This window comes from Salmo trutta, chromosome 27 (genome assembly GCF_901001165.1).
Source record: "Salmo trutta chromosome 27, fSalTru1.1, whole genome shotgun sequence".
In the NCBI taxonomy this organism is placed as follows: domain Eukaryota; kingdom Metazoa; phylum Chordata; class Actinopteri; order Salmoniformes; family Salmonidae; genus Salmo; species Salmo trutta.
Window position 1 is genome coordinate 37244365 of NC_042983.1, and position 23932 is coordinate 37268296.

At 44.2% G+C, this 23932-nt stretch overlaps 5 protein-coding genes across 6 annotated transcripts in view; 3 read left to right on the forward strand and 2 right to left on the reverse strand.

The window, feature by feature from the left end:
* Window positions 1-150: 150 nt before the first annotated feature.
* On the reverse strand, window positions 151-1675 carry aptx (aprataxin). The gene has a single exon (XM_029717970.1). It carries the CDS (start codon window positions 1525-1527, stop codon window positions 481-483), a length of 1047 nt encoding a protein of 348 aa, XP_029573830.1. The 5' UTR covers window positions 1528-1675; the 3' UTR covers window positions 151-480.
* elac1 (elaC ribonuclease Z 1) lies at window positions 1663-4270 on the forward strand. Of its 2 annotated transcripts, none has more exons than XM_029717968.1 (4): window positions 1663-1742; window positions 2267-2436; window positions 2796-3272; window positions 3654-4270. In XM_029717968.1, the coding sequence occupies exons 2-4, from the start codon at window positions 2280-2282 to the stop codon at window positions 4130-4132; spliced, it is 1113 nt and encodes a 370-aa protein (XP_029573828.1). In that variant the 5' UTR covers window positions 1663-1742; window positions 2267-2279; the 3' UTR covers window positions 4133-4270. The 2 variants fall into 2 exon arrangements, with proteins under 2 accessions (XP_029573828.1, XP_029573829.1); XM_029717969.1 differs by having other exon boundaries at window positions 1667-1742; window positions 2311-2436.
* Window positions 4271-4767: 497 nt separating this feature from the next.
* smad4b (SMAD family member 4b) lies at window positions 4768-12943 on the forward strand. Its single transcript, XM_029717966.1, is given in 13 exon segments — window positions 4768-5451; window positions 6130-6244; window positions 6392-6560; window positions 6888-7062; window positions 7156-7185; window positions 8471-8692; window positions 9562-9669; window positions 9800-9850; window positions 9946-10129; window positions 10248-10416; window positions 10544-10682; window positions 11029-11217; window positions 11220-12943. Coding segments are annotated over 12 exon segments (1512 nt in total). The 5' UTR covers window positions 4768-5451; window positions 6130-6227; the 3' UTR covers window positions 11279-12943.
* Window positions 12944-15491: 2548 nt separating this feature from the next.
* On the reverse strand, window positions 15492-20389 carry mex3c (mex-3 RNA binding family member C). The gene is made up of 2 exons (XM_029717971.1): window positions 19647-20389; window positions 15492-18462 (listed from the first exon to the last, which is right to left on the reverse strand). The coding sequence occupies exons 1-2, from the start codon at window positions 20182-20184 to the stop codon at window positions 17198-17200; spliced, it is 1803 nt and encodes a 600-aa protein (XP_029573831.1). The 5' UTR covers window positions 20185-20389; the 3' UTR covers window positions 15492-17197.
* Window positions 20390-20935: 546 nt separating this feature from the next.
* Window positions 20936-23932, forward strand: part of stpg2 (sperm-tail PG-rich repeat containing 2) — a 73621-nt gene continuing 70624 nt past the window's right edge. The window contains exons 1-4 of the mRNA XM_029717972.1: window positions 20936-21286; window positions 21704-21813; window positions 21974-22132; window positions 23146-23319. Coding sequence (XP_029573832.1) covers window positions 21181-21286; window positions 21704-21813; window positions 21974-22132; window positions 23146-23319 — 549 coding nt within the window. The 5' untranslated portion in view covers window positions 20936-21180. The remainder of the gene's footprint in view (window positions 21287-21703; window positions 21814-21973; window positions 22133-23145; window positions 23320-23932) is intronic.

The window sequence follows — 23932 nt, forward strand, 5'->3', positions numbered from 1 at the left end:
CAAATGGATTTAATTCCAAGCTGGTCTACATTATGACCCTCTGATCATCAACACCAATATTGGATCCCAAATAGAATCATGAGTTGATTGTTTTGTATAATGGGATTTTCACACATGATTAAAGACAGTATAGAAATAACACATTTTCCATTTTCTGTGCCACTTTGAGGCCAAGTTAGATTTTATTTTTGTCACAAACTTTTGCAACTATAACAAAACTATAAACAAATGTTCCCCCAAGCTTTATTCAGACATGCACTTGACTTATTTGTACAAAAAACATACTTGCTGCACACTATTTAAACAGGTTTTTGAGATGTATTAAAGTAAATGACTATTGGTTGTGAACAGACTTATATTATGAGCATCTGCAGCAATAAAATGGACAATGTGGTTCCATAGACATGTTTTTTTCTACAATTGCCTCACGAGCATCATATCCCCCGACTTATTTTTTAGCATTTTTCTTCTGTATGCGTTTCACAATCTACCATAGGGGTGAGATTTCAGGTGCTCCTTAAGTTGTGGTATGGTGGACAGCGCCATGCCACACACGTGACAGCAGAGAGGTAGTTTCAACAACTCATTTGTCCCTTCTTTTACCGTGACCTTCCCATCCTTTTCCAGCATCTGAATGACTTCTTGAGATTCTATGAAATAGTCGGTTGTGAATGAATTCCAGTGTTTCTTGTTCTTTAAACAAGGGGAGTCAAAGTCCTGGCTGATCACGTGTAGATGGACATGGCTCATACTGGGGATGGCGTGGTAGCCCTGGCGGAAGTGTAGCAGGCCGGCATCGGGGCACTGCTGTTGTACAATCCTGTCTGCTACCTGGTTCATGTGCCTCAACAAATCACAGTGCTCCCTGCGCAGTGTCTTCAGACTGGGGATGGACTCCCAGGGCAGGACAAGCCAGTGGTAGTGAGCCTTGGGGTACTTGTCCATGATAACAACTACTCTGTCATCCTTGTAGACCTGCATTTTGGGGTCTTCCATTGAGGCTTTCAATCCTTGGCTCCAATATCCTAAAGTTTCTGTTTTCTCTGTTGTTTGAGGTTCAGACCGTGTGTTAGTGGAGGTGGACCCTCCATGCTTGCACTGAGTGGAGTCCTCTGTTTTCCTTGGTACTTTATGCCCATGGGGCTCTCTGTGAAGCTCCCGCTCCTCTGAGGCAGGCCCACAGGGCCTCTTGGTGCCCACACTGGACTGAGAGTTGGATGGATCCTCTTTGAAGCACACAGTATACGGGTACAGCTCATTTACCATGTGCAGCTGCTGGCCAGATCTCATCCCCACTTGGTTGCCTTTACCCACCACCTCAGAGTCCACACTAGTGGGGTTGACACCCAGTTGTTTTACACTGATATACCCTTTGTTGCAGTCTGCCTTGAGCTCAACCTGCTCTCTGGAACATTTTTTGTCTTTTATCGTTGTTTCTGGACCTCGACCCAAGATAACTGTCTGTAGGTGAGGTAGATGAATCGGTTTATGCTTTCCATTTTTGCTGATCAGCAAACAGATAGACATGATCCTCTTCCTAAAGAATTACGAGTTTCTTTAGTACGACAACAACTGCTTTCCTCTCTTCAGCCTATGCGAGGTGCGTCAGCGTCGCTAGTATTTTGCGCCTGGTTTTGTTTCCAGCACGCACAAAGATGACGACTTCCTCTCTGACACGCACAAGCGGAGAGGAAGAGGCGAAGCGAGAGGGATAACGACCCAAAATCTGTCTTTTCCAACAGGTAGCGGTGTGTCGAATTTGGTTAACAAAACATGGAATGGTTTATTTACTACATGTGGCTTCGTTGATCGAATAGAAGTGTCGTAATGATTGGGGTTGTTACGGCTGTTCTGAAATAAGTAGGACACGTGACATCCCGGCAACTTTGAGAAAAAGCATTTAATGTCGGAGCCTGGTCGTTAATAGTTACCACAGCCACAAAGTCATAACCCCCCCGCCTATTTCTACAGTGTATCTTCTTAAAATGTCATTTTAAACTTAACCAACGAGTACATTTTTAGTTTTCGTCAATGTTTTATATATATAATGCCATTTAGACTGGCTGTGGGAACCGGTGTGCCTGTTGTTCACACGTGTATCTGCTCTCTCATTGGCTACAGTGGTCCCACCTGATCTTGCCTCCTCCCGACTGCCTTCCATTTTTTAAGACATTTATTTTCATTGTACCATATCAGGACAATATAATGGATACTATGTGGTAATGCTACTGCTGGTTTTAATGTTCGTTTAATGACATTTAAATAGTTTGTTTCTCAACATGACCATGGACCTAACTTTTCTGGGGACAGGGTCGGCATACCCTTCCCCCCATCGTGGCGCCTCTGCCCTGGTACTCAGAACAGAAGGGGAGTGCTGGCTGTTTGACTGCGGAGAAGGGACGCAAACTCAACTGATGAAGAGTCAATTGAAGGCTAGTGAGTTGTTCACTTTTCTTTAGTCGTTGCTAGCTAGTTAGCATTAGCAATGTCAAACGTGTTGTTCTGGCGATGTAATTAATGGTTTATTCTATGTTTAACTGTTTACAGAATTATTTAAATAAACACTAGATCGCCAACTTATTTTCACTATTAACAAAAACATTATTTGCTACTTTCCCACCCTCTTTGCTATCACGGCATTGATGAAAGGTTACAAACTTTACAGCCTGTAACCTTTGACGATGACGGGGTTAGAAATGCATGCATGTTTTGACAGTGGTCTCAACAACAACACTGCCTTAAATGAGGATGTGATCAGGTTGATCAACTCATATTTATTTATGTTTTTCTTACAGGCCGAATCACCAAAGTGTTTATCTCTCACCTGCATGGTGATCACCTCTTTGGTCTACCAGGGCTACTGTGCACTGTGAGCCTAAACCTCAACCCCTGTCCCACCCAGCCTCCAACATGTGTGGATATCTATGGTCCCCAGGGTCTCAGGCAGTTCCTGAGGGTGGCATTAGAGCTCACCAGCTCCCAGCTTCTCTTCCCCTATTCAGTACATGAGCTAGAGCCCACCACTGACCAGTGTCCTACAGAGGGTCAGCTAAGCCCTGACGTCACAGCAGATTCTGGGCGTCTCCATCCCCAAGAACGCGCCGGCCGAACAATCCCCCTGGATGTCAACAGTGACTGCTATGTTATACTGGAGGAGAAGCGTTTTGTTGTGAAGGCGTTCCGTTTGTTCCATCGGGTACCCTCCTTCGGGTTCTCTGTTCAAGAACATGATTGGCCAGGGCGTTTGAACACAGAACTACTGAAGGATCTTGGTAATCACAATATATACCTGGCATAATAATCTATATGTTTATCTCTGGGATTTGTCTTGATTATTCCATTTGTTTTATATAGGCAAGCCATTGTTATGTCATCAACAAAAGCTATCTTTTGACATACTGAATTGAGAGTACTCAATTTTAAAATAACTTACATATCTAACTTTGGTTGTTGCAGGTGCGTGAGAATAATTCGATGCCATCTAAAAAGAAAATGGAAAAACTTGCACACTGCTCTTGCCAGTGTGTGAAGGCTGAGAGGCAGATAAAACATGTAAGCTTAATGAAGTGATATTGGCAATAGCAGTGTGCAAGTTTCTATTTTAAGGTCATTCAATTTTGAAATAAATGAAAAATCTTTTGTCTATCTCTCAGGTTTGAAGCCTGGACCACTCTATGGGCGACTGAAAGCTGGCGAGTCGGTGACATTGGAAAATGGACAAGTGGTGAAGCCCAGTGAGGTGCTGGAGGAAGCCATTCCGGGGAGAAAAGTTTGTGTTTTAGGGGATTGCAGCTCGTTATTAGGGGAGGGACCCCTGAGGGCCTGTCACAGAGCTGACATCCTGGTGCATGAGGCCACCCTGTCAGATGAGCATCGGGAGAAGGCAGTGGACCATGGGCACAGCACACCTAGTATGGCAGCTGCAGTGGCACAGGCCTGTTGTGCACGCATGCTGGTGCTCTACCATTTCAGTCAGAGGTATAAGCCGGCCGGCCAGCACAAAGAGGGTGATGAGGATGATGTCTTGGAACTCAGGAGACAAGCTGAGGAGGCTTTGCAGGGCACAGGCATAGAGGTGTCCCTGGCGGAGGACTTTCTCACGATACCCATACCCCTCATAAGGCTTCACTGAGGCCTTACACTTGGTAGTTATGATAAATACTGTAAACAAAAGCCAGAGTGAGCAGGTTGTGAATTAAGCATCGAATGAATTACTTGGTGTCTGGGAAATATTTAGTAACTTGTCTGAATAAAAAATGTATTGACTCTCTTTCTCCTTATTTTCCTCAGTGATAGGGTTCAAATCAATCTCCATTTTGAAGTTGTCAATTTTCTTCTTAACGATTGGCAGATACCTCCTGATGACCAGGTTGGACATGACTCCAACATGGTCGTCTGGAGGGCTCAGCCAATAAATTTGGAAGTCCCACCCAGTTCACTACATTAAAACGGTGGAAGCTCTCAATGGCGTAGTCCATGCTGAAATGGTATTTTGGTCGCTTAGAGGCCTCTATCATTCTCTATGGTTCACACAACAGAATTGCACGTATTCAATTTGACCAGATTATTGAAATCAACCTAGCTAGAATGGTACCTGCACAATGAAAATTATAAATTAAATTCATTTAATTTGAGTCTTCAAAATATTCAGAAACGAACTGCTTTACTAGTTTTAAACCGGGCTAGTTTTCTCTTGGTGGGTTTGGATCTCTGCTACTACCCACTGTTGCCCATGCGCAAAACGCCATGTTGGAAGAAATTGAACTGAAAATCGTCAGAGAGGAAGAGTGGGCCAACTCGGCGGAAAGACTTGTTTCCCTCCCTCCGTTTTTTTCCCTTCGTTTTTTTTCACCCACAAAGCAAGGCGTTTTTGTATGTAGGTCGACAAGAGTGTCGAATTTGGTCAACAAAAACATGAATGGTTATTTGCCTCGTGAGGTTTATTTGATCGAATATAAGTTTTGTAATGCTTTTAAGTTGTTACGAGTATACTGATATAAGTAGGACACGTGATATTCCGGCAATTTGAGAAGAAAAAAAAACACTATATTCGGAGTTGTCTATTATGCATATTTATGAAATGATGCTTGTAGCGTTTCTCTATTGAATAGAGGCGATTGACGTCAAACAACCCTCATCGAATATTTAAAAGAGAGATTAAAAATAATGAGATAATCCACCAATCCAAAGAAAGGATTCACATCCCGCGGTACCGTTTTGTGGACAACGATTTCCATTGTTAGGGCGGAGAGACGTGTATCTTGTCAGAATATCTATAGTCTTTGGAATAGCTGATACAAAGCCGTGATTTGTTATCCAACGTTTATTTTGATATTGAAATGATTTCCCTATGTTATTTTAAATGATCAAGTAAACATTTAGGATAAACGAAGAAGGTACGGTTGATCCAGCGCAAATGCAAGAACGGAATATCCCGGCCGCGTATGCAGGGTATGTTTGTGGATGGGGACGGGTGGCTAATGTTACTTCGTTTAGCAGTGAAACTCGCGAGTAAGCCAGCGAAATAGCCTAATCTGTGGCGTCGACTTGTTTTTGATTAATATCAGACGAAATTACAGTGGCTAGTTAGCTAGATAGTGTTATCAATACCATATTTTAAAACACTCGGACTGAGAATGGCTGTTTATTTATATGTTGTTGACATGTTTCTTCGTTTTGAGAAGCTAGCTAACACGTTGTCCTGCTATGCAGCTGGCTAGCGATAGCCGCAGTTCCCGACCACTATATACATTTGTTTTTTTGTCTAAAACAGTGTGCTTTATTATTGGGCATTGGGTTATCTTAGCTAGCTACAGTTCGCTTAAATATTTAGCTAGCTAACGAACGGTAGCTAGCTATTTTGTTATTACTCAGGTCACTGTTGTGCAACGTAGTTAGCTAAAATGTTTATTGCCCGATGGGATAGTGCTAGTTGTGTAACTTCGTTGCACATGCTGTCCTGTAGCACCTTATGTCAATTTCGTGCATGATGTTTAGGATGAACATCATAATAACATACTGTACTTATCATGACACGATGGGATGTAGCTAGCTAATAAACATCTTACTTATGTAAGATATTGGTAAAGTACCATAATAACCACTATTCCCTTCTGTCCTCTCTTTCAGATCCCTTAATCCTCGAAGCAGTGTGACAATCATTTAATTTTGTATTGGGATGCCTTGGTGGACTGGAGGGGACACCCTCTCATAGCTTCATCTTTTTGATGTGTTGCTCCATACAGTAAGAAACAACAACATTTTATAGTTGGGACAAAGTATTTATTCCCTAATAGAACGATACACTAGTGGTTCTCAGGATGTCTATCACCAACACGCCTTCGAGTAATGACGCTTGCCTGAGCATTGTACACAGCTTGATGTGTCATAGGCAAGGGGGAGAGAGCGAGACCTTTGCCAAGCGGGCAATAGAAAGTCTGGTGAAAAAGCTGAAGGAGAAGAAGGATGAACTGGACTCCCTAATCACAGCCATCACCACCAATGGAGCTCATCCCAGCAAGTGTGTCACCATTGGGCGGACTCTGGATGGCCGTCTGCAGGTAGGGACTACACCGATGTCTGGGGTGAAGTTTTCCCAAGGTACATATCTTGGATCAGATTCCCCTCCCCCAATTATAACCTTAATCATTAGTGGGGAAAAATACAAAACTGACCTAAGATCAGCGTCTAGGGGCAACTTCATCATACACCACTGTCTAGGGATCTGCTATATGTAGCAAGATGTAAAAAAAAATATATAAAAAAAGGTGAGATAGCGTTATGAGTGAGGATAATGCAAAGATGAGTATAAGGGCATGAGACCTATTAGCACGTCTGGGTGAAGAACATTTTCATTGTGTTTAATCCTGTAATATTTTTCATCCCAGGTGGCAGGGCGGAAAGGGTTTCCCCACGTGATCTACACTCGGTTGTGGAGATGGCCTGATCTGCATAAAAATGAACTGAAGCATGTGAAATATTGCCAGTTTGCGTTTGACCTGAAGTGTGACAGCGTTTGCGTGAACCCATACCACTACGACCGGGTGGTGTCTCCAGGTATTGGTGAGTGTACTGATGTCCCTGCCGTTTGTTTGTGTTGACCTCCTGTGAGTGACAGTTTAAGCTTCTTATCATCGTTGTTGTTTTATTTCACAGATCTATCAAGTTTGCAACTTACCAGCTCAGGTAAGTGACCTCCATTTTGATGGTTATGTACCTTATGACGGCTTTCTTTTTTGTCAATAGCTAGGTTTCCATCCAATTGGCTACAGATTTTAATTCAAACATTCTAAAATCTGCATAAAAACATTGTGCATTTTCCCACCAGAGATGTTTCCAGCAAATTGACTTGTCTCAGATAAAAGACTGAGCGTGATGATGTGGGTAACACCTTTTGTGGTTATATTCCCATGTACCGACTAGAAAATACAAGTTAAATGGGTTTTCATCTCATTTTCAACTCTACTGATGGTTCTCACAAATGTTGCATTTTTTATAGTGAGTGTGCCCACTCTGGTATTGGCACGTGCGCTCCAGCCAGATATCTGCACGCTGTTGGCTAGAGCACACGTATAGCCTACATGATGAAATTATAATGGACAAGAAAGCAAGATCATTTTTTTTTGTCAAACACCAGCCAAGCATCGATCATGTCACCCGAATATGACCCTCGATAGTTATTGAAGGGAGCATCAAGTTAATCACCTTGCACTTTCACCACCCTGTGAAGTTCATCATAACTTTATTTCATCTGTAGCCTATTTTTTTTATTTAGCCTTTATTTATTTAACCAGGTAGGTTAGTTGAGAACAAGTTCACATTTACAATTGTGACCTGGCCAAGATGAAGCAAAGCAGTGCGACACAAACAACAACACAGAGTTACACATGGAATAAACAAACATACAGTCAATAATACAGTAGAAAAAGACTATATACAGTGTGTGCAAATGAGGTAGGATAAGGGAGGTACGGCAATAAATAGGCCATGGTGGCAAAGTAATTACAATATACCAATTAAACACTGGAGTGATAGATGTGCAAGTAGAGGTACTGGGGTGCAAAGGAGCAAAATAAATAAATACAGTATGGGGATGAGGTAGTTGGATGGGCTATTTACAGATGGGCTATAATAAACTGCATGCATTCCCGACGAGTCGTACTGTGAGGACCACACATGTCATCGCCTGTTTACTTCGATATGATGGTTATTATATCAATATTTGCGCATACAAATGTTTCCACCGATATTTGACACACACTTCATTTTACTGACATAAATATACCACCTTGTCTAGCGTGTTTTGTCAACATTTGAAAAGTTTACCAAAAAATGTTATGTTTCCATCAGGCCTCTCATGACATGTTTTTTTTTTTTGTCCAACATGCACTCGCATAAAAAGATGGGATGTAAACCTGGTTGTCTGTTTTGTTTCTTGTTGACCTGTATCTTGTCTCTGTGCTGCTCTCAGGTCCAAGCCTGGGACTGATGGTTAAAGATGAGTACGACTTTGATGGCCAGGCCCCACTGCCCACCATGGAAGGGGGTCACTCCCTCCAGACCATTCAGCACCCTCCCTCTAGCCGAGGTGGGCCCCCCTCGGAGCCCTTCGGCACCCCTGGCCTGCTGTCCCCCTCTGACGCCAGCACCGCCTCCACCTCCGCCTTCCCCAGCATCTCTGTCGGATCAGGAAGTGAGGGCCTATCCCCTCCACCCTATCCCCTCCCCCTTCCACCCTATTCACTCCCGCTTCTACTATCTACTCCACCTTCCCAAGATTATGGCTCTTGGTATCCTCCTCACCCAAATCATTAGAGGTCTTGAGTTATTCGTACCAGTAATAATCCTGGAAAGGTCTTAATCATAGTCTAGGTTTGTGTTTGTTTAGCTACAGCCTGTCTACACAGTTATGGTTGTGGCTGACTGACAGAACTTGTTTCATGTGAGAATCACATCACAGTAATATCAAACTCATCTTGGGATGTAATGGCTTAGGAAATGGAACCTATTTTGTTGACAACTGGTGGTCACCTGCTCCTCTCCCTCTCATTGGTTATTATTAACACCCCCCACTTCCCCCACACTCTCTGAAATGCATCAAATCAAATGTTATTTGTCACATGCGCCGAATACAACAGGCGTAGTCCTTACAGTGAAATGCTGAATACAACAGGTGTAGACCTTACAGTGAAATGCTACTTACAAGCCCTTAACCAACAATGCAGTTTTAAGAAAATACCTAAAAGAAAAGTTATAGATATGAATAACAAATAATTAAAGAGCAGCGGTAAATATCAATAGCGAGGCTATTTACAGGGGGTACAGAGTCGATGTGCGGGGGCACCGGTATTGAGGTAATACGTACATGTTATTAAAGTGACTATGCATAGATAATAACAGAGTAAGGGGGGGGGGGGGGGGGGGGGGGCAATGCAAATAGTCTGGGTAGCCATTTGATTAGATGTTCAGGAGTCACTGCTCATTTACTGTGTGTTTGAACAGTCCAAGTGTGGGGTTCTCCCTACAATTCTGATCTGTAGGAATCTACCTGTGCCCTTACAGATGCCACCTCCACCTGGACTAGAAATAGCAGCTTCACGCCCAACATGCCTCACCATCAGAATGGGCACCTGCAACACCACCCACCCATGCCTCCTCCAGGACATTACTGTGAGTCCATGCCACTATCAGGATGAGTAGAACATGCATTTCATTCTTAGTACACATAATGCCCGCAACTTACTGATGTGGGTCAGGGTTGAAGGGATTGATCATTGATGCATTTATGTTACCCTCCCAGGGCCCGTACACAACGAGCTTGGCTTCCAGCCACCCATATCCAACCATCCAGGTAAGTGAAGCGTGACTCCTGTTTTTACCCGACAAGGTGTTCAGAGGGCTGTGTTGGTCTGGAGAGGAGAGGGGACTGAGTTTGGTCTGTTGCAGCGCCTGACTACTGGTGTTCCATCGCCTACTTTGAGATGGACGTGCAGGTGGGTGAGACCTTCAAGGTGCCCTCCACTGGCCCCGTCGTGACGGTGGATGGCTATGTGGACCCGTCTGGCGGAGACCGCTTCTGCCTAGGCCAGCTGAGCAACGTGCACCGGACCGAGGCCATCGAAAGAGCCAGGTACGCCAGCCTCCTAACCACAACTGTGTTGTGCTTCTGGCTCTGAATGGAGGTGAATTGATGCCATTGGCAGAGTATTTGGTCACCCCACTGATAACAGCTCTTCTCACTTCCCAAGGCTCCACATCGGTAAGGGGATCCAGCTGGAGGGTAAAGGTGAAGGGGACGTGTGGGTTCGTTGCCTCAGTGACCACGCCGTGTTCGTGCAGAGCTACTACCTGGACCGGGAAGCCGGCCGCGCCCCTGGCGACGCCGTGCACAAGATCTACCCCAGCGCCTACATCAAGGCAGGTCCCAGCGCCTCCGTCTGCTCAGCATTACCAATGTGTTTTTTTTATCCGCCCCCTGGTGTCCAAGCTGTGAACTGCATGTAGCTGGTAGTAAATAAATTGGTTTTGTTCCCCTCCCTCCCAGGTGTTTGACCTGCGTCAGTGCCACAGGCAGATGCAGCAGCAGGCAGCGACGGCCCAGGCGGCAGCCGCGGCTCAGGCAGCCGCCGTGGCCGGGAATATCCCTGGGCCGGGCTCTGTGGGAGGCATCGCTCCCGCCATCAGTAAGCAGCACAACACTAACATGCTCCCACAGACACCATACTCTGCTCCTGTTGACCGGCACAACTTCACACCAGAGCTGTAACCCTCAGAGCTGTAACCCTCAGAGCTGTAACCCTCAGAGCTGTAACCCTCAGAGCTGTAACCCTCAGAACAACACACTTTTCTAATAGCCCGTTCCAAAGTCATTTGCTAATCGTCTCAGCCAATTGTAGCGTCGGTCAGTCATTGACGATGCATAGGAATCTGCACTTGTTCTGGAACTCTTTATCAGTGTGGATGTGTGATGTCGTTGAGCCTGAGTTGGGTTCCATTACATTGATACCTGAACTCCTACCTCCCACCCAGGCCTTTCAGCTGCTGCCGGCATCGGAGTGGACGACCTGAGGAGACTGTGCATCCTGCGCATGAGCTTCGTCAAGGGCTGGGGTCCCGACTACCCCCGGACGAGCATCAAGGAGACCCCCTGCTGGATCGAGATCCACCTACACCGGGCCCTCCAGCTACTGGACGAGGTGCTGCACACCATGCCAATCGGTGACCCCCAGCCCTTGGACTGAACCACCAGCCTGACCCCTCCACTGTGACACTTCAGTAGACAGACCTTGGAATGAGGTGGTAGGTAGAACAGGAAAGACACCCCGGTTTACCGCTTCAAGGAAGCAAAGACTTGTTTCTCTCTATGGGTCGTTCCTCTTTCTCTTTGCCTTCATTGTGTCCAGATCAGGACATAGCGGCTCTGATGACGGAACGGGCCACTCTCTTCAATCGCCCTGGTGACCTCAGATTGGTCACTTTTACCAGTGATTCCATCTGGTTAACCTTGTATGGTTATCCAGAGCAGAGTACTACTATGGTAAACTATACTCGGTTTCTTGCTTTACGTGAGAAGAGCAGGTAATGGTCTCTGCCATGTCGTTTACAGACAGAAACAAACATTTTAAGGCAATTTCCAGCAATACCATAATACATTTTTTGGGGGGTTTCTTTGTGTATTTTATGAAAGGAATTATTTTGTCCCATTTTTGTTTTTCTTCCTTATCCCCTTGGCTATTGTATTGTCCTGTACTATGGGAGATAAGTGGATATAGTGACTATATTTCAGACCAGATGGCAGGTCACTAAGACCCCTTCATTCACTATGTAAGGGAATCTTACTTATCTTGAATTAATTTCTCCCTTATCTCATGTACATACATTTAACTGTAGTTCTTTTGTTTTTAAATGCATGTGAATGTTTGCATGAATGGTGAGAAGTGATGGCCACAAAGCCACAGGTTTTTGTGATGTCTTGATCTCAGGACAGCCTCGATAAGGAGGAATCAAGTATGCCATAGACCCCATCACAGCGTTTGGCTTCGATTTAAGATCATCATGTCATCAGGGTGAGGCTTCCCTCTGCCACAATGTTGGAGGCTCTTTTCTGTTGTGGTTCTGCACTAACTGGGTTCATGGTGTTCGTGTGCTGTGAACAAAACCCCCTCATCTTGTTTCACCTCCCATGATCCCTCACTGCATGTGACTTTCCTACCATTTCTTGTTTTGCCTGTTGAGTATTTTATATTGCTGCACACACACAATCCCCTTGATACAATTTGTTATCTATGATACGGAACTGCCATTTTTATTTCATATCTAGTTGCATCTCCTAATAACATGTAATACGTTAGCTATTGATTTAGTTAAAATCAGATGCTGCTGAAATGTAGCTTGCGGTATCCCTAGAGATGAAAGTGAATTAGGATACACTTTTACTGATGTTTCTCAGCTTTGCTGTTTTAAGAAGTTATTCAGGAGAATAATTAATAGATCATTATTAAGGAAACCTTCTAAATCTGCATTCTCAAATGTTCAAGTATCCATTTCAGAGATTTATGGGTTACTGTCTTGGATGTTTTGTTGTGATACATTGTCTTGTTGCTTTTCCCTCCCTAAATGTTTCACTTTGCTTTTGGGATGGAAGTATGCTCAAACTGGGGGCATCACGTTTTTAAGGAATTAATTTTGGACACGTACTTTAGATGTATCCAACTGCTTGGCTATAAACAACCTTAATTGTTTTTTTGAACAGTGATAGTTGTTGAATAGTTTTTTGACGATGCCCAATATCTTACGTTGCATTCTTAGGTCAATACAAATGTTTTGTATAAATTGCAATTTTACCATAGGATCCTGGAGAAACAAGCTAAATGAGTTGCTGGTAATTGGACAAATAGTAGTTTAAAAAAATGTGTGAACCTATTAAAAATGGCCTGATACTCTATTTGGATCTGTCTGATTATGACCCATTGAATAATATACATTTAGTAAGTACACGCTCTGAGAAGCCCCCCTCTAACATCACCAGACAAGCTATTTTCCTAGAACCTGAAACAAGAAAGGGTGCCTATAAAACAGTAACAGATACTGCATGGGGTAGAATGAGAAGACGGCCCAAAACACCAACAGATCCTGCATGGGTAAGAATGAGAAGACGGCCCAAAACACCAACAGATCCTGCATGGGGTAGAATGAGAAGACGGCCCAAAACACCAACAGATCCTGCATGGGTAAGAATGAGAAGACGGCCCAAAACACCAACAGATCCTGCATGGGGTAGAATGAGAAGACGGCCCAAAACACCAACAGATCCTGCATGGGTAAGAATGAGAAGACGGCCCAAAACACCAACAGATCCTGCATGGGGTAGAATGAGAAGACGGCCCAAAACACCAACAGATCCTGCATGGGTAAGAATGAGAAGACGGCCCAAAACACCAACAGATCCTGCATGGGGTAGAATGAGAAGACGGCCCAAAACACCAACAGATCCTGCATGGGTAAGAATGAGAAGACGGCCCAAAACACCAACAGATCCTGCATGGGGTAGAATGAGAAGACGGCCCAAAACACCAACAGATCCTGCATGGGTAAGAATGAGAAGACGGCCCAAAACAACAACAGATCCTGCATGGGGTAGAATGAGAAGACGGCCCAAAACAACAACAGATCCTGCATGGGGTAGAATGAGAAGACGGCCCAAAACAACAACAGATCCTGCATGGGGTAGAATGAGAAGACGGCCCAAAACAACAGATCCTGCATGGGGTAGAACGAGAAGACGGCCCAAAACAACAACAGATCCTGCATGGGGTAGAATGAGAAGACGGCCCAAAACAGCAACAGATCCTGCATGGGGTAGATTGAGAAGACGGCCCAACAGATCCTGCATGGGGTAGAATGAGAAGACGGCCCAACAGATCCTGCATGGGGTAGAATGAGAAGACGGCCCAACAGATCCTGCATGGGGTAGAATGAGAAGACGGCCCAACAGATCCTCCATGGGGTAGAATGAGAAGACGGCCCAAAACAGCAACAGATCCTGCATGGGGATCCTTGATGACTCCTTGCTGTCCCCAGTTCACCTGGCCGTGCTGCTGCTCCAGTTCCAACTGTTCTGCCTGCAGCTATGGAACCCTGTCCCAGACCTGCTGTTTTCAACTCTCTAGAGACAGCAGGAGCGGTAGAGATACTCTCAAAGATCGGCTATGAAAAAGCCAACTGACACTTACTCTTGTGTTACTGACTTGTTGCACCCTCGACAACTACTATGATTATTATTATTTGACAATGCTGGTCATTTATGAACATTTGAACATCTAGGCCATGTGCTGTTATAATCTCCACCCGGCACAGCCAGAAGAGTGGCTAGTCCACCCCTCATAGCCTGGTTCCTCTCTAGGTTTCTTCCTAGGTTTTGGCCTTTCTAGGGAGTTTTTCCCAGACACCGTGCTTCTACACCTGCATTGCTTGCTGTTTGGGGTTTTAGGCTGGGTTTCTGTACAGCACTTTGAGATATCAGCAGATGTAAGAAGGGCTATATAAATACATTTGATTTGATGGGGTAGAATGAGAAGACGGCCCAAAACAACAACAGATCCTACATGGGGTAGAATGAGAAGACGGCCCAAAACACCAACATCCTGCATGGGGTAGAATGAGAAGACGGCCCAAAACACCAACAGATCCTGCATGGGGTAGAATGAGAAGACGGCCCAAAACAGTGAGATGGAGAGTTGTCGATGGCCTATTCCAGTGTTTCCCAAACTCGGTCTGGGTGCATGTTTAGTTTTCAAATAATCAACTGTATAGTGAAAACCAAAACTTGCACCCGGGGGGGGCTCAGGATCTAGTTTGGGGAACCCTGAAGTAAGCACCTTGTCAGTTGGCACGCAGGCTTTTGTGCATCTAAAAACACAGCAAAGGTGGTGTCCCATCCACTCGCACTTTATAAATACTTCTTATTGGGGTTTATTCCTCAGATCGATCAATGGCGCCACATTTTCTAGTTCTAGACTGTGTAGTTGTGTAAATGCCCCCCCCCCCCCAAAGATGTAGAAAGAACAGGGAGCTGTCGTACCAGGCCAGTAGCTGCCACATGTCTGACCTATTTCCCGGCAGGCAAGGTCAGACAGACCTCCAGAGACTGCGGCAGGCAGATCAACTCCAGGGCCCGGCGGACGCACATGCCTCTGTGCAGTACAACACACCCGGTGCCTGTTGCCTAGTTCCTTGTCTAAATCTAGACCAGAGGTGTTTTTGCCCTAGTACTACACAGCTGAGTCAGCTGTGTAGTGCTAGGGCAAAAACCAAAATGTGCAACCGGGGGAGGGGGCCCCTGGTCTAGACTCATGCCCCACTAACAGTGAGGTAGAAAACCATATTTCGTGGAACTTCAGAAACAACCCCAGCCTATACAGATCTCTAGAAAATAAATGAACATTCAGCAGCCGTTCAAATTTTTTTTTTAAAGTCACAACGAGACACAGGGCTTTAAATGAAACCGTCTTTATTAAGTAATATCAGAAAAATAAAACTCTTAATTCTCTTTACAGCAAATATATAAATCAGTGCTTTGGCCACAACTTAGAAGGCCATTTATCATAAAATATAGTTTGCTTTAAACTTTACTCAATTTGTTAAATTTATATGCAATTAGTCTTCCCTACATATACATAACAGAAGTGTAGTAAAATTAGCAAATTCTTTAACTGTTGGTACAGCATAGATATTTAAGAAGCATGTATTCCATTAATTTGGTGGCGTACAGATGCAGCTCATGTTTGATCCTTGGCCTTTACAGTTGCAGTGTACAATGCGGTACATTTATGAAAACATGCGTATGTGCACTTTCCCTCAACTACAAGACGGCAGCTAATCGTTTTTCAATACTGGTGAAATATACTACAAGCAAATATCACTGACAATCTGCAGTACACCGCAACTCACCCTCCCAGTTCTGCACAGAGGAAAAATAATTATTTGTAAACATTTTTAATATATTTATATACAGTATATAATGTAACTTCAAGTGAAATAAAAATAAATGTCTATATTTACCTGTCATTAACAATATTCCATACACAAAAAGTAAAGATTGGGGTTGAGAAGTTTAGGACCAATGTATTCCCCAGAAGTTAGAATAACACATTTGAGCTGCATACCTCTATGGCTGCATTTTACAGTCAGCCCAATTATTAGTCTGTAGACCAATCAGATCAGAGCTTTGCCAATAATTGGGCAAAATATCAGAATTAGGCTGACAGTGTAATGCAGCTTACAGCGGACGGGAAAAGGAATGAGAGGATGACAGCGGGGGAATACTAGGTATCATCTGTCAGCAGAGAAGAGATGGGGTCAGTGCTTGGGCACATGATAAAACTCAAAACGTGAGAAGGCAGATCATATGAAGTGGTACCAATTTAACGCACTAGGGTAGGTGTAGGCTAGTTAAGTTCAATGTGGGTAAAAAAAAATACTGGATAATATGGCTGGAATGTCAGGAACACAACCACCTACATAGGAGCATGAGTTGACCACAACGGAAGACCAGGTCACTACCCAACTGCATCGTCAGTCTGACCTCCTGAAGCAGAAGGTATGGGTTGAGTAATAGTGTTCAATAACATACATGCTTTCTAAAAAAGGCCACAGGCTTTTTCTATAGAGTTCTATGGTAACACTGTGTGCCCACAAAACTGGTTGTATGTTCCGATTACTTAAGTGGAATTAGGCACGAGTTACTGTAAACAGATAATGTTTTCAAGTTGCAATGGAAAGCATGGCAGTACTGAAGTAGCACATCCTGGTACTTCCTGTCTGTAAGCACAGCTAATAACAGACAGGGAGAAGTATTTTATCATATGAAAACACTAACAGAAAAATAAAAAAGGCTAAAAGCCAGGAGAGAAATAAAATGTTACAACCAACTTAAACCTTGATTCAAAGACAGTTGAACACCTAGGATAAGTTAAGTGATCCCCAAAAATGTGATACATTACATTTAAAATAAAAACACAAAAAAGGTAGGAAGAGTATTAACATGTCAAAATAAAATGTATTTTAGGGAATCCCATTGCTACTTAGCGGGTCTGACCCCATCGGTTCCCTGACCAGGAGGACAATACTAGGCACGTGCGTGGGCCCGCACCCCACCCACTCTGCTGCTGCCCCCCCAACCAACCAACCCTGTCAGGGCTCAGGGCAGGCTCAGCCGTATGGCCTGGGTGACTGGTGCCTGACACACTGGGCAGATGGCCTCGGGGCTCTGGCAGATGCGGTTGGCGCATTCTATGCAGAAGAGGTTGTGTCCGCAGGGCACCAGGGCTGCGATGATCTCACTCTCCAGGCAACGGATGCATTCCTGGCCTCCTCTGCATGAGTCTGGGGGAGAGCTGGAGCTGTCACTGGAGGACGAGAAGGTGGGGCCGTAGACTGGGAACTTTTGAGACTCTGAGACTCTGAGGGAGACCCTTTGAACCCGCTGGGCCATGGGGTGTTCCAAGGCCTCTTGGAAGGCAGGGGAGAGGTGAGGTGTGCCGGACTGGCTGTCTCGGACAGGGGCCTGGCGGCCACCCAACAGCTGGACACCTTGTTCCAAGTGGCTCCACACCACCTGTGGCTGCGGTGCCGGAGCAGCTGTAGTGATGGCCAGAGGGTCAAACCCAGGAGATCCCAGTGCTGCCAGCTCCTCAGACGCCAAGGGGAGCAGAGTCTCCTCAAACCAGAAGCTGGCCCCAACATTGTTGTTACTGTTGACAAAGGGGCTGGTGGGGCTGAAGTCGGCCATGCGGTTCCCCCCTCCGCCATAGTAGGAGTCAGTGGAGCCACTGCCCAGGGAGCTGGAGCTGTCGTTGCGGTAGTTGGCGGTCATGCGCACACCGCAGTTGCCGGTGCGCTGGGCACCGGCAGGTGTGGCTGCGTTTGACTGCAGCCACGCCCCACAGCTTCCCGCCTCGAAGCTGACGTCAGTGCCGTTGTAGTGGAAGTCGTTCTCGTCTCCTGGAATCTCCACACAGTTGCCTGTGCGTATGGCAATGTGGGCCTCGATCTCCTCTCGCGCTCGGTCCACATTCTCAGGCATGCCCGTCACCTCAAACACTGGCTCTTTGTCTCGGCTTGGAGTGACAATGTAAGTGTGTGTCTGCTGTTGGATGCGCTTGATGGTCGCTCCCTTGGGCCCAACCACCAGTCCCACCACGCGGTAGGGAACACGCACCTGGATGGTGGTTTGACCAGGTAGGGAAGGTGCAGCAGGTAGACCTGGCCCTGCTGCAGCCATCGGACCTGCCTTGTTCCGGGAGGCTCGGATGAGGGAGAAGTGTTCAGCTGCCGAGAGGATCTCCCTCTTGGCCATGACCACATCCTCCTTCCGCCCTGTCACCACGAACACCGGCTGCTCCCCTCGCACTGGGGTCTTGATGTAAGTGTTGGTCTTTCCTCGCAATGCCTTGATCTTGCAACCTAAGAAAGAAAAAAAAGAATAAATGTTTGGAAAGGAGAATCTCAGACATTAATCTGCATCCTTAAAATTAGTTACAATCTTGATTTCTTACTATTGTGAAATCTGAGATGACACTAACAATTCATAGCTAGATGTCTCGCTGTAGATGGTATAAGTTGAACTTAACACTATCTTGTCATTTCCGGTTTTAACAACAGTCCACCATTCCCCACAGAGAGAAATAGTAATGGCGTCTTTTTGTAGGCCTATGAGGAAAACGAATGGCGTTTTTCGATCAACGCTGAGGCTTAGGAGATCTTATACGTTTTGTTCTGAGATCATCAGCTAAAGTCACTAAGAATTCATGTATAAAAAAATAAACACATCAAAGGCTTCATAATTCATAAAGGTATTGTTAACTGACTGCTATTAGCGCAGATCAAAACGTATAAGATTTCCTAAATCGGTGTTAACCTCAGACTTTATTTTCGGCGTTTATTCCAAAACACAATTCTTTCCCCATGTATTTTCCCATAGGGATGGCAAACTTATTTCCGGGTTTTAGGACTACAAGATGGCGAGGTCTATAACAGATCCAGACAAACTATTTGCCAAACATGTTATATGGCAGTCCAGTCGATACAAAAAGTTAAGAGGATCAAAAATGTCTATGAAAAGACAATTTGATAGATTGCTAGCAAACTAAAATCGCGGTACATTACACCAATTTGCTAGCGATAGCTTGCTAGCTGATGTGGCATGGTAATCAACAAAGGCAAAGCTATCCTTTCGGGTGCTAACTGGACAAAGCAAAGCTAGCTACCTAAGGTCGATAATTATCACACCATGAAACAAGCTAAACGTAACTAGCTAGGTAGCTAACTACTAGTAACTAGCAATCCAAAAGTGCATCAATCACATGGCTAGAGAAAGATAGCTAGAATCAACATACCGATATTTGCATTGCCAGTTACCCAACTTTGAAATGTGGATTTGAAGGGTGACCTAGTTTATAGTAACGTTAACTAGTTACGGCTTGCGGATGCTAACTACATCAGTTAGTCAGCTGTTTGTTTCCAAATTACATTTTACAATGTCAATTACCAAATTGGCAGCATACATACAATTTAACTAACCGAATCAAGCTAGCATCCAACATACACGTCTGACTAATTAAAAAAATTATAATAGCTAGCATACTCACCTTGTCTACCGACAATCTCGGCAACATGTTCTGAGCTGGGCACCGACACACACTCTGTTGTGTTCACACTCTTCCTCCGCATGAGCAGCGATGTCTCAACTTCATAGCCAGGCTCTCCATACCCAGGTGGCAGAACCATCATTCCCTGGGCCTGTTGTAGTGTGCCGTGGTCAAACTCATTGTACAGCAAGAGTGTCTCGGGCGTATCCATTCCAGGTAGCATAACAGAGCCTAGTCCCGAGACTTGGGCCTGCACAAGCAGCGTCTTGTTGAACTCATCCTCTCCCAACACGTCTTCGTTTGCTCTTTCTTCGTCCTCTTCCGTCGGTGTCGGATGGTGGTACTGTATAGGCTGCAGATCCAGCACGGCACCAAGCACATTGAAATGAGAGACCGGGCGTGGATGCAAGAGGCTCTCGGGTTGTTCCGTCTGTCTGTAGTGGTCATCCAGGCCTATGTCGGCGAATGCATGCACAACTAGTGGCGGGATCTCCGGCTCAGTTTCCTCGGTCTCCAACAAAGATGTGCTACTTGGCATTATGAAATTCTACCAACGACGTTATTTAACTAAATTAATACCACACGTTTAAATAGTTAGTTACTGTGGTATGTAACTATGAATTTATGAAAAAAAAGTTATTATTAAAAGTAGCGCCCGCGCCAGTTTTACTTTGTTGTGTTTTCTTCAGACACCTTTCTCACCAGCAGAAACGCTTCCGGGAATTCTCGCGGAGTTTAATCAATCTTCTTCTTGAGGCATTCCGACCGACTGGACGAGATTGTGCTGCCACCCGCAGTTTGGAATGCACAGAATCAAATAGATTTTTTCCATCAATTCAAATTCTAGGCTTTCATTACCTTTTTTTTGGAAATCAAATCATTAAAATATTGAATTGGATATGGCTGATTTATTTGTTTCTTCCTCAAAAATATTGCACAGATCATCGATCCTCAGCATTCCCCTACATAGCAAATCATGAAATTGCATGGAATAATACGTTGTCATTCAACATTTTATTTTGTCTGATCTATAAATTATTTCTGCTCTTATCAAATTACATGGTCTTAGGGAACCATCACAATGACTGAACGTCATCAGATGCAACTGCATGACATATGTTTTAAACCGCTAGATGGCATCATTGTCCTAAATAAAGGGATCCCCCTCCGTCTGATATTGCCTTTTAAATGAGGTGACAAACAATTATCATCGTAATAACTGATACATTACAAGAAGTTAATGTTTTGCTTTTTGCATGTTAGGTTCTTTAACAACGGTGCTATAATGAATAGCCTTTAGAATCATTGTAAAGTTCTATTTCCGTAATGAAACGTGACTCCAAACTTACGTAGTCAGTGTCTAAGCAACGACGCACAATAACATTGTAGCGCCGAAAATAAAGAATTTTTTTTTTGGGCTCCATTAGGATTTTTTTTTTACTAACTCCAAATTACTGAGGGAAACTACGTCTACGAGGATTTCATTTGACATTTTACCGAGTTGTTTTGTCTTCCCGAGTCATTGCTGGTGAAAATGTATGGTCGCGCTCCAAGAGTTACCTACCTCACAGTGGGCAGCACCACGTCCGAAGTTGGGCCGGGATCATACGAGGTCATTCAATACACAACAAAAAAATCAGGTAAGATTGTTGATGTTTTCAAAAGGAAGTTTTAGTAGCATTTTTTGGAACAAGCTCGCAAATTGTCATAATTTGTCAGTTTTTTAAATGAGTTATTATGACTGTTGCTTATCTGAAATCCATTTAGGGCAGGCCTATGGCTATAATGCTGTATGTATGTAGACTTATATGCTCAGCTGCTATGTTTTGTTTTTGAAGTAGCCATATTGACTCAAAAGGTAGCCTTTGTTACATACATGCACAATTTGTGATTAATCCAATATTTAATCATGTTGATCTCAGATTCATAAAGTATGCTGTTCTTGAAAGCAATTGAACATGTAATATATATACTGTTACAAGATGTGACTGTGTATAAAATATGTTCAAAATATGTGTATAGGCCTATATTCATTGACATTTATCACTGTTTTGCAGATGGCTATGCTCCATTCCTCTCACTCTCCAACCGGCCCTCAATGTTCCACAGGTCCAGCAATGACAAAGCCTTGCCTGGACCGGGACAATACAACAGCTCACATAGCAAGGTAAATCATGGATGCATCCATCCACCCAAGTGTGAATTTAATTCACTTGTCTTTCTAGCAGTCTTGTCAAATGGGTCTGAAGAATCAATGCATTGGGTTCAATTTGATTCCCATGCTTAGCTAATCATAAACCAAGGTGACATTGATCTGAACCTTGTAGGATAACATTCTGGGAGGACAAAGTCTAAAGAATCGATCAAAGCGGTTTGATGAGGTGGTGTCAGAAGTCCCGGGCCCTGGAACGTACAACGTCCAGCAGGCAGCAGGAAACACACTGAGGGGAGCTGAGAGTGAGCCTCCGGGGAAGAGACGCACTAAGGTAGTATGTGTCCCTGAGTTGTATTCACTAGAAACAAAATGGAAGCAAACAGGCCAAAACGGGGAGGTACCTACCTGAATTTGGCCAATAAGAAACACTTGTTTTCATTGCAAAATAGTTTTCCACTGCTAAATGTTTTGCTACGGTGTGCCCTAATGAATACACCCATGTACTAGCCTAAGCTATTCCATTTTAGCACACTCTGTGACTTACTGCAAAGATGAGTGGGGAACCATCCCACCTTGTCACCGCACATATTTTAAGTCTGTACAACAACATCTTTACTCAAATCAAATGATGCTACTTAAACCAGATGATGCAGAAGACGTAATTAAAAAAAGCAATTGAATAATTTCAGTCCCACGCTATCATCTGTGATTTTTTTTAGTGCTTCCACACCCTCTTAGACATTGTGTGCTTGTGCTACAGACTTCTGGATTTGTCTATTTCTTCTGCATTTGCTGATGCCGACCGTTGATTGGGGCATGTGTTTGTGAGAGCAGTGTTTGTGAGACGGATCCGAAAATGGTTCTTCTTACAAAACCCCAATATGAAAAGCTGAGACTCTCTCAAACATGCACATGTAATCTGTTTTTCTCTATGACGCCTACAAGACACACAAGAGTGGTTAGAATGTAAGAGTAAGGGTTTGTCGCCCAGGACATAGTGTCTATAATACTGTAATAAGCTCACATAGTTGCTGTCACAAAGTCCAAACTCCATACAGTTGTCGCTGAGTAGTTGGATATACCTTTCCCACTGAGTAAACAATTTCTGTCCTTAAAGCAGTCAAATAAATACATTTTGATCAGGTTTTTGCTTTTGTCAATAAAACTCATGAATGCAACTGTTTATGTTAAGTTTTTTGTATTCTACTTGTAGCTTTGGTTGTCCTGAAAAGACAATGGCACAACACAGGGGAAGCAGATGCATGGAAGTAGTGAATTTTAGGTTTCCCATTCAGGAATTGGCTGGGTATGCTAATGTGTTTCCTATGTTGTGTATTCCACTAGTGGCTTCAGGGTGTTCCTACTCGCCTCAAGTTCCTACCACAGCCAGACATTCCTTCCATCCCGTCACCTGGGCAGGCCTTTGGCTATGAAGACAATGGACAGGGATTTCTTTGCAAGCAAAAGGCACCAGCAAAGGATGATACATTAGGACCTGCTTTCTACAACCCAGTGGTGGTAAGAGAAGAGAACGCGCACGCATGCACTCACACACACGCTCACTCGCATGCTCGCTCACTCAAGTTATGACAGTGAGAGTGGTGAGAGTAAATTCATTAGTGAGTGAGTGAGTGTGTGTGTGTGCGTGTGTTTGCACTTACTCTGTGTGAGAGAGTTCCATTAGCAGCAGCCGATCTAATGCACCAGTGGGCCTTTTAATTTGCCCGAAAACTATTTCCATAGCTAATGATCGGAGTTCCACAAAGCACCTTGTTCATTTATACTGGTGTCAACAAAGAGGACCATTAGTAATTATTCTTCAAGTTATATTACAATATTCATTTAAAATAATGCACCGCCCACTGGTCTGGCCTTCAATTAAACTATATTTAATTTGCTAATGACTAACCAAGTCAACAACGTCCTTGAGGTAGGTTATATCAACACTCTAGGCTGGCAGAAAGAGATTAGTCAGGTAGGTTATATCAACACTCCAGGCTGGCAGAAAGAGATTAGTCAGGTAGGTTATATCAACACTCCAGGCTGGCAGAAAAAGATTAGTCAGGTAGGTTATATCAACACTCCAGGCTGGCAGAAAGAGATTAGTCAGGTAGGTTATATCAACACTCCA

Bases quoted from the DNA above. Each gene is read 5' to 3' on its own strand.
- aptx (XM_029717970.1), bottom strand. From the start codon at position 1,527: ATGTCTATCTGTTTGCTGATCAGCAAAAATGGAAAGCATAAACCGATT.
- elac1 (XM_029717968.1), top strand. From the start codon at position 2,280: ATGACCATGGACCTAACTTTTCTGGGGACAGGGTCGGCATACCCTTCC. The intron at 2,437-2,795 runs GTGAGTTGTTCA...TTTTTCTTACAG, and splicing joins GAAGAGTCAATTGAAGGCTA to GCCGAATCACCAAAGTGTTT. The intron at 3,273-3,653 runs GTAATCACAATA...TCTATCTCTCAG, and splicing joins AGAACTACTGAAGGATCTTG to GTTTGAAGCCTGGACCACTC.
- mex3c (XM_029717971.1), bottom strand. From the start codon at position 20,184: ATGCCAAGTAGCACATCTTTGTTGGAGACCGAGGAAACTGAGCCGGAG. The intron at 18,463-19,646 runs GTGAGTATGCTA...TTTCTTTCTTAG, and splicing joins CGAGATTGTCGGTAGACAAG to GTTGCAAGATCAAGGCATTG.